Source organism: Larimichthys crocea, chromosome II (assembly GCF_000972845.2).
Source record: "Larimichthys crocea isolate SSNF chromosome II, L_crocea_2.0, whole genome shotgun sequence".
Lineage (NCBI taxonomy): Eukaryota > Metazoa > Chordata > Actinopteri > Sciaenidae > Larimichthys > Larimichthys crocea.
Window position 1 is genome coordinate 2,107,833 of NC_040012.1, and position 14,035 is coordinate 2,121,867.

At 41.9% G+C, this 14,035-nt stretch overlaps 1 protein-coding gene across 2 annotated transcripts in view; it reads right to left on the reverse strand.

The window, feature by feature from the left end:
• Positions 1-14,035, reverse strand: part of LOC104938513 (contactin-associated protein-like 4) — a 107,189-nt gene that overhangs the window by 67,812 nt on the left and 25,342 nt on the right. For both annotated transcript variants that reach the window (XM_027289772.1, XM_027289769.1), the window contains 2 exons: positions 11,291-11,401; positions 1,427-1,620 (listed from right to left, as the gene is read on the reverse strand). In XM_027289772.1, the coding sequence (XP_027145573.1) occupies positions 1,427-1,620; positions 11,291-11,401 (305 nt within the window). The remainder of the gene's footprint in view (positions 1-1,426; positions 1,621-11,290; positions 11,402-14,035) is intronic.

Genomic DNA, 14,035 nt, shown 5'->3' on the forward strand with positions numbered 1-14,035 from the left:
AGTGAAACACATATGTGCTCCAGGCTGCACCTCACTGTCTCCAGCCAGGTGAGAGACTCTCAGCTGCTTCTTTATTCCCGCTCTGCGTCTATCAACAGCAGCTAAAGTGTTTTGGCAACAGGTCGGCACAGTCAGCAGAGCTCTTTCATTGGTTCATCCATTATTAATGAAGAGTCAAAGGTTCCTGATGACTGTAATTATCTCCTCAGGATGGACTGATCCCTGCAGACCAGCGCTGCTAAACACCATGCACGCTGTAAATGTCCAGGAAAATGAGCCTGAGTGTTTTCATTTTATGCCATTAACTGATACACTACAGTGTGTGTGTGTGTGTGTGTGTGTGTGTGTGTGTGTGTGTGTGTGTGTGTGTGTGTGCACTTGGGTAAGAGTACTCCGGCACCCGCTCTGCTGTCCTCTGTGTTTCAGGGTAACGACAGCAATGCTACTATAGTGGAAGAAGTTTCATTTTTCACTTGTCTGATAACTTTTTATTTAATTATCTCAGTTTCTGGGCTCCATAGATATCTTCAAATGACCTGTTTCGTCCAACCGACAGTCTAAAAGCCCAAAAATATGAAATTTAAGATGATATCAAATAGATAAAAGCAGGAAATTCCCACATTTTGTGAAGGAGGAAACATAATAATTCAAAATGGTTACCTCAGATCTTTCGGTTCTCCCACCAAGCCTACATACCTTCAACATGGTATGGTAGTAAATAAATTCATGGTCTATAATAAGATTAAAATTATCATAAATTAATGATTTATAAGTCATCATAGTTGATAAACTGTTTATTTGACCTGTGATCCTGTTATCAGTGCACTATTCAGTAGTTTCTCTGTTAGCCTGACATTGTCAAACATTCAACAAATTATGACGACCAATTCAAAGAACAGAGAGGACCAAGAGAGTGTCACACATTTTCTGTTTATTCTTGTTCTCGAGCGGGGTTGATATGGAGCGTGAGATCGGCATGCAGATTTGTGCGGCGTCAGCAGCAATGCGGGCGCTGTGGTGAAGAGGGAGCTGAGCAGAAGGCAACCCTCACCATTTAGCCTCAGCGATGATAATGAGCTGTGGATAGTGACTGAAATAATGAGATCATGGATACAAGCAGCACAGACGAGTTCCCTCCTCAGACATCCAGAGGAAGCTTGGAGTAGAGCCACCGCTCCTTCATTTCCATAGTTGAAAGAGTTGGGACATCTGGTCAGGATGCTTCCTAAGAGCCTTCCTTTGGACGGCAGGAAACTCTGGAGAGATTATACAGCTCACCTGGCTGGGGAATGCCCTCGGATCCACCAGGAGGAGCTGGAAATGTTGCTGGCAAGAGGGACATCTGGACTACCTTTCTTAGCCTGTTGCCTCTGTGACTCACTGTGGAAAATGGATGGAAGTGAGTCAGACGTGTTTACGGACTCACCCCTATGCTGTCCTCCTGTCTGTACTGTTTCCAGTTGTGTCCCGTGTCGCTGAACATCAGCAGGTACGACGTCAGCCAATCAGAGCTGCCATAGCGACCCTGAGTGGCGACAGCAGTGATCTTTGTCCGCTCACCCAAGTCGACCTCCAACCATTGGTACCTGTCTGAGGTGAGGGGAGACCAACCTCCAGCTCCTGCAGGGCGAGAGAAAATTAAAGAAAAGATTGATTTATTACATTTCAGCCTTCAAGGTAAAACTCTTTACGTCACCAGTGTGTGTATATATGTGTGTGTGTGAGGAATTCATTACTTGACCTTTAAGTCTCACATCACATTTTGTTGTTCTGGAACACATACAACAGTTTAAAACCCATTTCAGTGCAATAATTGGACACAGTCTTTTGTATTTCTCTTGTTGTGATGGAAACCGTTGATTGGTTTCATTTCAAAACACTGCGGGAGCTCTATAATGTAAGAAAACTGAATTTAGAAAGTGGAACCGAACTCAGTTTGCTGCTGTGTTTAACACAGACCGGTCCCTAATAGCCACTTTAGACACAGCACATGTTGGAGTCCATTTGTCGTCATAAATCAAAAGAAGACATTCAGCAGAATGAAAACGTCAACTCTGAACAATTTTCCAATAAACAAAGCTGCAGCACTCGTGGCTTTTCATGCCACACTGACATTTGTATTCAGACTAAGACTTTTTTTTTTACAATGCAAAGCTGTTAAACAGGCGCTCTCGAGGACAGACTTCATTACTTTTTCATTCACTTTCTCAGCACACTTGCACCATCGTACCCTGTAATCAATATACAATACAGGACTGCATAATGAAATGCACTGCAAGAAGACTAATGCTAATGTCAACATGCTCATAAAATGTAACCTCCATGGCTGTGAAATGAAGCCAATGCTCACATGCAAAAAAAAACTATTCTGCAGTTCCTCAAACGTCCACTTGAGGCTGGCTCCAGAAGTGAGTCAGTCTCCATAAGTCCCCATGTCCAAATGTCCAACTTCACAGCAGAAATAAACATGTTTACAGCCTGGTGCAAAAAACAGTTTTGGTCTCTGTAGCTAATTTCCCCGTTCATGACAACTGTACTGAGGGTGAATTTATATACAACTCACCTGTTCACATTATATTAAGGCTTAAAGTTATGCAATGTAGCCACTTTGACTTAACAGTTGGGCCAACCTGCTTCAACTCCACCAATGATTCTCATGGATTGTTTTCCCAGCTGCCGAAATGGTAACGGCCAGAGCCACCACACTAGGCTTCTGGTATCTGGTAATGAACCTATGGACAAATAAAACTTGATGGTGGCACTAGAGGAAAAGTCACCAAAGTCATTTCATCCAGCTGGGGATGTGAATGCCTGCACAAATTAGGATACTTCAGTCTGGACTGACGGACAAACACTGCCATCCATAAAGCCACAGGTGTTGCTAAAATTGTTATTTTGCAACGGCGCGGTGCAGTTAATTCTTGGTGTGCCGCTGTTCTTCAATCAGATTCATTTTTATTTCTTTGCAGCTCCATGGTGATTTCAGATCTGTTTGATTTTTAAACCACTGAAACATTTTCTCATGTCGAATGCCCTCGTGGTCAAATCTTACAGTTCTTCTTCGACGTCATTGCTGAAACACTTTACCGAATTTAGTTCATAGCAAATAATTTTCCTGCACACATTATTGTGCAGCCCCTTTATTACAGATCCAAAGCAAAAAGTAAAGGTTGCTGTGCCAGGCATTGATTTGTTGCACAGAATGCCAGACCATTTGCATCCTTCCCAAAACATAGCACCGCTAAGAGGTTGTGGCGTGATCTATTGATTAGTTGTACCATTTGCTTGCAAGTTTGGATCCTTTGCTATAATATCATGAATAGGAGGTTGTGGTGCCAGGCATTGATTAGTTTTACAGTACCCCTGTAGGTTTCTGTCCTTTCCCGTATTACATATCACCAATAAAGAGCAGAAATTGTAATGTATTGATCGGTTGTATTCTAGGGCAATAGGTGGAGAAAATACAAAAGGGAGTTTTGGTGAAAGATGTTGATAAGCTGGGTGAGGACAGGCTGGTAGCACTTCATACATAAGGCAAAATAAAGGAGCCTGTGTCTGTGTGTCTGTGTGTGTGTCTGTGTGTGTGTGTGTGTGTGTGTGTGTGTGTGTGTGTGTCTGTGTGTGTGTCTGTGTGTCTGTGTGTGTGTGTGCGTGTGTTTGTGTCTGTGTGTGTGTGTCGGAAAGTGCTTCGTCAGGCCAAAATGATGCCTCAGAGCTCAAACGCCAGATGGACAATTTTGAAGAAGGTGGCTGCTGACCAGTGTCCCACTGAGCTTACACACACACACACACACGCATAAATAAAGACAGCATGGCACAAACACACATGATCATTAATATGAGGGAGAGGAGGAGAGGCTGTACACACACACACACACACATAAACTGGCAGATGACGCACTCTTGGAAAGCATTAAAAGAATAAACAAACATAAATGTCACTTGTCCTCATGTTGCTGATCTGTCGTCGTCTTTTTGTTGCAGCAGCAGGAAGCGTTTCGAAACAAAGCTGCAAACAGAAGGAAACAGAGGACGGTACTGGGCTCTTCAATTTTGGGGTAGGAGCTGAAGTCAGAGCTGAAGCCCACGTTGAGTCAACACCATCGCAAAATAATCGTCTGTAAGACGTTTTTTTGTTGTTTGTTTGGTCCAGGAGCCACCAAGAAACTTTTTCGGAGTGAACATAGATCATCTGCTAACGTGAGTTTCACCTTCAAGCTCAGCCTCCTCTTTACAATTCTCAAGTGCAGCGATACTGAACCAATCTGTCTGATAATCTCACGACCAGTTTTACCCTACTTAGACCCCAAAGTATTTAAACTCCCTCATGTGGGGCTGCCACTCCCAACCAAACTGAAGGGGGCACCTTATGGTCCAGGCGCTGATGCCAACTGATTCACATTTGGCAGCAAACAACCTGATACTGAATACTGGCAGCATGTTTTCTAAGAGTCTAAGAGATGTGGCCGTTCTCCGATGCTTTGGACGAACAGCGTGCTCTTGCAGGAGTCAAGAGCTGCCCCTATTGAAGCACAACCAGGACTGACACTGACAAGTTAAGCGATACAGTTTCACACACACAGCGTGTGCAATTGGAAAATTAACAGTTTCCGTATCCTTTACTTTTGTTACCAGTCAGAACTGGCTCTGAACAATGTGTCGAGAGGAGAAGTTCAGCAGCGAAAATGAATTTGCGTCAGCCTGATTGCTGCTGGAGCCTGATCTTTAAAGAGCTAAAGGCCAAAGCTAATAAGCACTTGACTAACAGACGTGTCCGGTGACAGGAGAACAGAAAAGAGCAGACACTCTGACCTTTTTATTCATGACGATTACGCTGCAGGAGGAAAAGGGGGAAAGAGATCAGAGTGAAAACGATTCAGAGACCAAGAGGCGTTACAAAGATTTACTGTGTCCACCCTGTCAGATATAATTGAAACAGGAGCGGACTGATGGCTGATGGTCTGAACACTTCCTGTCATGGCTGTCACTTTGAATCAAAGACATTTCTTTGGTTTCTTTTCTCCGCTGGTGAAACACAGCTACCCTTAATAACAGTCGGGAGCGTGGCATGATTGCTCTGCCAGCTAGTTAGAAACACCACTCTGCTTCGGCTTCACTAATCAGGTAACAGTGAAACATTTGCAAGAGTATTTTAATTGTGAAATTTAGCCATAAGACCTGAATCATATCTGATTTTGCCCGTCCAATTACAACAACGTCATAGGTGACATGAGTGGTACTGTATGACTGACGAGGCAACTTATCTGAGCAACAACAACAGCCTTTCGTGTAAATTTGTAAATCTGACTTCATCACACGGTCCAATTAACAATAATAATGTTTTATATTTCAGGGTTCTCACACATTGTGAGGCATCAAATTTAACTTTTCAAAGGATTTCCAGGCTCGATTCAGCCTAAATTCAAGGACCCAAAGCAGTATCATTTAAAGCACGGATCAAGGTTAATTATAGCTGCAACACAGAGAATTCTTTCTAATGAGAAGTAGCAGGCATTACAACAGCTCAAAGATAATTAAAAACGAGAGCGAGAGGCTGAACGTGTGAACGTTTCTCAATCATGCCGTTAAAAAAGTAAAAGAGAAAAGGAACTCGAAAGAACTTCCACTTGTATTCTTGCGCAAAATATATAAAGCACTTTCAATGACCCAAGTGTATTTATGTTTAAACTTTCAAGGCCTTGTAATTGACAGACTTCAAAAGATTTCAAGGATCTGTGAGAACTTTTAATCCAATATCTGAGCCTAATTTTATGGGGGGTTATGCCCTCGCATCATATATGCTGTTGTCATGATGACAGTCTCCAGCTCCAGAGCTCGTCATTCCTCACCTCTCCACCAGATGCCCTCAGAGTTTCTTTGCCAGTCACCTGCACACCTGTCCCTCATTTCCTCATTGGACCACACCTGTGCTTTGTCGCCTCATAAAGCCTCCACACACACCAGGCTCTTTTGCTCTCCCCTCCGTCAACATACCTGTGTTACCATCATATCAATGTTGCCTTTTCCCTATTCTTGCTCTCCGACTGTTTTATTTGCTGACCAGCCTTCCAGCTTCCACCCTGTCAGACTTTGTTTGCCTGTTCAGACTGTCTTCTTGCCAAACATAAACCTGCTGACTACTTCAAGCAAAGGCTCCTTTAATTCAAACTGCCTCTGCCAGTGTGTCTGCATTCGGGCCCTCTCTCCTGTTGTCTGTGCCTTGAACTGTGACAGCTGCAGGCTACGCAGCTCCTCCAAAAAAAAGTAATTACAGGTCCAGCGAACGCGCCTGTGCAAAAATACCACATGGACACGGCGAGAATCAAGATTGGTCAGCTTGCTCTGCTTCTGTTTGCAGCAGAGATTACTGATAGCAACATCTTTTTTACTTTTTTAGTAATTCAAGACATAGTCTCACCTGCAATCGCCTCTATGTATCAGTGAATTAAAGAATGTAAACATGATTACTTTTGGGGCCTGTAGTTGAAGCACGATACAGCATGATAATGTACAACACGTCTATCTGCTGTTGCAGTGGTGAAATCCAATGCTGAACTACAAATCATTTCCTAAATCGAAGGCAGGGTGAAACAGAAAATACAAATCAGCCTTCAGCTCCGACACATAAGTGAGCTAGAATTACAGTTTTTCAGGGGAAAGTTGATGTGGGGAAACAGGACAGTGGTGTATACAGACACCAGTGTTTGGTTAAGTGTCATTTCATCTAGACAAATTCCACATATCGATGTTTAGCTGAATCACTCTGTGCACGGACTCTGAGATACCCCTTTGTTACATGAATACAGGTTTATTTGACATGTACTGAGTGAGCATTGTCTCTATTTTCTATATAAATAATATCAAATGACATTACTTACCATGGAATTTCCTCAAAATCTAATCAAAGATAATTAGGGAAATTATGGACCAGTAGAATAAAACACTCTCCCATTGGTTTATGCTTGTTTCAATCCAATCATCATATGTCTATAATGCACACTAAGGTATACTCAGTTTATATTTGAAGAAGAAGTGCCAGTTCTGTTTTTAGAGATAATTTAACTTCAGGTTCTTTCTTCCTGATACTTGAGTATTGTACTTCACCTGTAAGGACTGTGATACCTGAAACCTTCCCAATTTGTCTCCCTCTTGTTGTTATTAGAGCAGCGCGGGTAGTGTGTGTAACAGGTGAGAACGAGAGCCGGTCAGGCTGCACAGCTCTCGTTCTGCTTTTACTGTTGAAGGGAAACCAAGCTTGACGTGAGTCCGCTCCGGACAGCAGCTTCACTATAAGGAGCAGATGGATGGATAAGTAAAGAAAGGACTGCTGAATCATTAATAATGGACCGATATTCCACCTGACAAGTACAGAGGACGGAGAGGAACATCCAAAGAGAGAGATGGGAGCGAAATAGGGAGTCAAGCAGAATAGAAAAAGCCGAGCAGGCAGAGGAAGAGGCGAGCCATTACAGTGAGAGACAGGTAGAAGAGTGAACATGCAGAGGAGAGACAGGTAACAGGCAGACTATTTATTGTAGGCCTGGAGTGAGAGCTCATAATTTGCATGAGAATAGCAAGCCTGGATAGTAATTTCAGCAGCCTGATAACATGTCAGACGGACGGAGAGTCTAAGCATGAGGCTGGAAAACACCGGATGTCTCCTGCGGGCAAAGTACAAAACATTTCCACTCGATTTGCAGGTTTAACAACATTGGAACGTTCCAATGAAATACACAAACTGAACGCACAAACATGTAAGTCAATACCTGAATCCATACGGACAACCAGAACAGCTTCCAATTAAAGTTTAATTCCATTTTCAAATCTCATTCATTTAGAAAGCGATTACCGCAGTACAATAATTCTGTTTAAAACCTATTCCAGCATAATTGCAGCAGCATTACTGATAATTGTCTGTTCTGCCCGACAAAAGAAGAAAACATTTTAAACATGAAGACTGCTATTAACATTTGGCAAGAAGACAGAGCTTGTTAATTAGTTCTTAACAGTGAAAGTGTGACTGGAGATGGGGTGAAAGTTATGATCACAACAGAACACAGCTTAAGAGAGAGGAACAGAAGACAATTTAGAAGATGATCATTTAAAGCAATGAAGGAGACGGTAATGGAAAACGCAGTGTAAAAAGAGACCTGGTCGAGAACATGAGAAAATCAAGCATCGAAACAGAGCAGTGAGCCTAAAATAGCGAGTCGTTCATCCTGCAGATTCTTTGTGAAAGAGACATTTATCTAAAATCAGCTGCCTGCCAGAGCTTTTCGGCCAATTCTGGCTTCCAGATGTAAAAACGACGTGCATGCACTAAATATCGTGTGTGTCATCTTTCAAAAGAAACTGCCACGTATTAAAAAAAAAAGAAAAGAAAATGTGTATCTCCACGCATGATTTACGCCAAGCACAAACACATTTGTCACCACTGAGCTGCGTGCGTGATAAAACAATGTGGCAAAAAAAAAAACGTTAAAAAGAGAATTTGTGGACGTTTCAGCCCGAAGCATTTATCCGTTAAGCACACCGTCGAAAATCGCAGAGACTGAATCAACCGGCTGCAATTACACAAAAGCCAGTGCCAGATGGAAGAAACAACAACTCTGCTTCATGTTAAGGAAGATTAAGTAGGCGTAAGTTAATGTTGGAAAAAGAGAAAAACTGTTTTGTTTGTTTTATATCTAAAAGTTACAAAGTAACCACTCCTTTTTTTAGATCAGCCAATCAAGATCAGTCAAGTCTAGGCGTCTATGGACTCACCATCATGAGCTGGAAGGCTGAGAATCTAGAAAATATCTGTGCTGTTAGAATAATGTGTTATCAATGCAGATCAGGTACTTCTTTCTTCATGATTTGCGTGCAGTGATCTGAATTATCATGTTATTATACAAAACAAACAATTTCCCATTTGAAACAAGTTGAACTGCACTCACACAGAAGGTGTTGATGAAATGATTCTGTTACTGCCGGGACGCCAGTATATACCAACGCTCGTATGAACGTGTTATGAATATAACACTTAATTTTGTTAATGCCGGTGGCTTCCATATCATGAGAAACAATCCACTGCTGGCTATCAACACACTCTTATTATGAATGTTAATTATATGACAACACGTTTACCATGATTAGCTTTCAGTCACCTTTTTTAGCACCAGCTGTTTGAAAGCTGTAAAATACACTGTGGAGCTACAGATAATACGTATAATATAATCTTTATTAGCAGTCTTTGTCATGGTTTTGGATTGTCTTCACTTGTGTGTTTCCTGGTCTTGGTGTCAGTTTGTCTTTATTCTATGTTCCAGCTCTTAGTTGTGTTTTGGTTTCTGGTCTACTACTTTTGTTTCTTGCCTGTTTCTTCTGGACTTTGGGTCCAAACAAGCATCAAATCTGTAAAGGAGCAGGTTAAATCCAGTTTTGAACTGTGCCTGCCTGACAAAGCATTGATCTGCACCAGTGTAGCCACAGAGTCTGTATCTTGGTCCTTTTCCTCGTGTTCTTTCTTTATCTGTGACAGTCTTAATCTAAATCTACATGTGCTATGACTGTATACACCAGGCTCTTCAGACAGTCTCTCAGCTACACCACTTTAAAGTTTCTACAGAGAAGAGATCCGCCACTTAATTGTGCAAAATCCTCTACAGTGAAGTAAATGTTGACACTGATTACAGCCCATTGTGATGATAGAAACTAAAGCCCATGTATAAAGTACCTGTATTTACCCTGCAGGTGGTATTCCACTGTCTGCTCTGATCGTCTGTTCATTTAGAGAAGAAATGAACTGAAAGAAACGACTGGAGGAGGCAGAGAGTTTAGCGGCAGCAGCAGGACATGGAAACGAGATGGAAACGTTCATTTATTCATCGACTTTCGTCAACAAACAGCTGGAATCGTGTCGGCTTTGCACCCTTAATATAGCTAAGGGAGGAAGACGTGACACAAAGGGCTTTTCAAATCTGCCAACTGCTGGAGCTGGATTTGAAAAAAACGCAGCGGAGAGGTGGCGGGTTATGATGCGTTCAACTTGGTCATTCATAACACACCCACTCGTAAATCCCTGCATTTCCTAACCTGATTGATGTGAGGAAGTCTGCTTGATCTTTTTGGATATACATCCTCAGACTGCCTGTGCAATCAACCAACGACTGTAGGTTTGAAAGATATGCTGGCAGAGATATGCTTATATGGGGCGTAAAGCCATATTACGGAGATAATGACATGACTAGAGGCTTACCATGCTTAATTTAAATTATTTTTTTTAACATGCAAATGATATTAAAAGCTTGATACAATATATTGGCAATAAGTTGCTTATTTGGACATCCAACAGTCATGGACCAACATTAGGGGCCAATATCTCGGCTCTGCTAGTCGCTACCTGTGTTACTCTGTGTTAGTATAAAGTCATTTCTTATCTGTGAGAGTAAATTAGCCCAAAACAATGATCTAAAAAGATGCTTATGTGCTCCATAAAGCTAATGAGGATCTACAGAGCCCCTGTGGGCTGGTCTTAGTAGCGTTTCGCAGCAGAAACATTGGTAAGTGGCGACCATCAAACCGGGTGCTTAGTTCTGCAGGCTTCTGCTTCTTTTAGTTTCAAAGGTGTTGAAAATGGTTCAGATCCAGACTAAACCCATCTCTCCCTCCCGGCTGATTCTGAGCTTTGATGTGTGGATAAAGCGGTGAAGTTTGTTCCCTGCAGAAAGCTCCACAACAAACCATGATCATTTTGTCAAAGCTTCACATCAGCATCCAGCACAGGACCGCGTGCTGGGTTTTCATGTTGGATGAACAAACATTCACATTTATCCTTCTGGCAACACATGCAGCATCTACAGAGAATAAAGGCGGAACAAAGCAGCTATCGCTTCTTCTCTTATTTTGACGTGTCTCTAGAAAAAGAAAGAAATGATTCTCATCCTCTGTCTCCCTCTGAAAGCAGTCGCTGGTGAGCTGTCTGTTGGGCTTTGTGAATCCATTAAAAACTTTCCTGTTTGTTTTTGTGCTGTATGTCCTGAGCATGAACAAACTGCTGCAGATCGACTTCTCAGTAACAGATTACTGCTTCGTTCCTGATAAATAAAGGTTCAGTTAACCTTCAATCCACATTTAGGTGCATGCATAATTCTCTGAAGCAATCATCTAGAAAATATCTACACGTGCACACAGTAACTGTCTGAACCTGTAAAGCTTGTCATGCAATGTAGACTGTGCTAGGTATCTTCTGTATCTGGTGTGATGAGTCCATGTCATGTGATCAAACACAAGTCAAACTCGTCCTCACCGTCTCTCCGGTTGAGTTTGGCGAAGCCCGGCGCGTGACTGCTGGACAGCTGGGAGGAGCTCCTGAAGGACGACGGCGGCAGATTGGACACCAGCGCGCTGTCACACACCTCTGTCGACCAATCACAAAGCAGAAAAAAAGCACAAGAGGTTAAAGTTGGCTCAAAGTACAAGCAAGCTACGATTAAATACTAAACAAGGTGTTTGACCAAAAAGGGTTTCTGCTGCAACTTTTCATTCAGCTCCTAGTGCTGCTGCAAAAGAAATCAAATGTTTCATATGATCTTTTGAGACACTGCAGATGTTGATCTGTATGTACATTTCTAGAACACGACTATTAAAATGCTTGGTGATCTGTTTTCGTCCAAAGAAAGATCACACAGATGTCGTGTATTGTAATGTGCATGCATGAAAGCTGACAAATGATCATAGATATGGTTTAACAAAAGGGGTAGAACATTTATCTTGGTTGATGCAACATCTACTGGAGTGGAGTTTTATCCATGAACCTCAGGATGAACAGTGAACAGACAGAAGGTCTCCTCTCTTAGCGTGAGTATGAAGAGTTTTGTGGTTCAGGTAGTCAGACAGAAGCACTCAAGCTCATCTCCAGACTGAAAAACACATCCGTGTGTCAGGATAACACACAGTGAGGACATCACATTATCAGACGCAGCAGGAGAGTCATCATTCTCCATCTTTTAGCCTGAGTGTTAAAAACAGCAGGACGGGAACTCACTGACGCTGAGAGGTCAAAGCCTTGTGTCTTAAAGTCATCAGAGCCAAAAAAATACTGAGCTGCTTTCGACTTGACCATCATGCATTCCAGCATTCATCCACTGCGGATGATGTGATACCCCGAGGAGCCTCGATCATCAAAAAGTCACGAGGTTGTAGAGGATCAGCATTGTAATCATTTCTATTGAGTGTCAGGGTGGAGTGTAATCACTGAGAAGCAGGTCTAATGTTCCCCCACGTGGAAACAGGTCTTTCAGCTGTAATGCCGCCATATTAGATGAATGAACAGTGTAATAATGTCCAGTTGGATGAATGAAAGCTGCAATCATGTCATAATGTGGAGATGAATGGTGGCTCATTACGGGCTTGATACTGATGGAGACGAATCAGCGTTGTCAGAAGCAAAAAGGTGTCGCACTTAATGGATGATCAGCTGCAATAAAAACGGCAAACTACACATAATGTGCAGTGATGATCCTTTTAATTGGCTTCCCTCTCCAGAGCTTTTGTAGCCGTCCTACAGCGGCTCCAACCTTCACTTCTACATCTTAATACGATTATTCAGTATTCATGGAACATACTGTAGGAATCTGTGGACGCAGTTCACCACAGGTTGTTTGTAGCCTTAATGTTGCCAGGCTAGTGAATAAGTCTGTTTACATACTGTATGTTTCTTTAGCCAAGTTTAACTTCCAGGAGTTGTTTTGCTCAAATAAAAATTTGAGTTCCAACATCTTTACTGCTGAAAAAAAAAACAAGAAGAGAACATAGAGTTTAAAACATGGATGTTTTATTCGTGACAAGTTTCTATGAAGCTCAGAGTGTGCTGGCTCTCAGTCCTGCCTCTGCCCCATCCAGGCTAATCTAAAAATGGGCAAAGACATGCACCGTTTATGGACTTGAGGAGGGCTGAATGAAGCCACACTGTTAATTATGCATAAGTTAATATAATTTGAATGGGTGAGTTCAGTACATGAACGGGTAACTGTGAACATGTTTATTTCTGCTGTGAAGTTGGACATTTGAACATGGGGCGGGGCCTGTAGAGTCGATTTGTTCGGTAGCCGGCCTCGTTCGAGGACCTGAATTTTTTTTGGGACTTCTGCAGAGGCAGCCACGAAGGTTGTCGCTTGGGAGAGAATATCTCAAAGAGCCAAGAATTACCGCTGTGACAGAGGATGAGGAAGAGGAGTTCAAATAATTTAGACCACTTCACATGAGAGAGGCTTCAAAGGACTCCTTGGATTAACAGTATCTCGTGGGGAAAAAAGTTATATTCAGGTCCATATGGTATATTCCTGTAAAATACCATTCAAAATATTAATTAATTAATTGGATTAATGGATTTGTGATCATCGCTGTTGTGATTTTAGTTTTCGAGTCCTTTTTTATTGTGCGATGTTTACTTCCTGCCAGTTTTCTGTCACCTGTGCCTTGTTATCCTTCCTTTTAGTCTTTGTCAGTCTGTGTGAAGCCATCCAGCCCTTTCCCAGACTTTCCTAGTGATCTGGACTCTTTGTTTTCCGCCCCCTTTTAGATTTGTTTGCCTATATATTATTTTTCCTGGTTGAGATGTTGCCTATCTGACTATCTATAAGCTTTAATACGTTGACTTTTCTCATTAAAATATGTGACTGGCTCCATAAGCTGCATTTTAATCCAATCCTTTCTATTCCTAATTACAAAGCCTGAAAATGATGTCACTTAGTCAAGGGAAAGGTTCAATGAAACCATTAATAATGCTGGGAGCGTCTCTGAAAACAGTGAAACAATAATGTTAACCATGGCAATAATTTCCATACAGCCCTTTAATTCTCTTGGCATAAAAATATATTTAAATAAAAACAATAAATTTAGGCAATGATTTATCGTATAATGAGGCGCCACAGCTTTCTTTGCATGGCTATATTATATTATATGTGGCCATTTATCATTTGGAGAAATGGTATGCTAAACAGTGGAAAAAGCAGCCTGTAGTGCAATAGTATCTCTCTCTCACACACACACA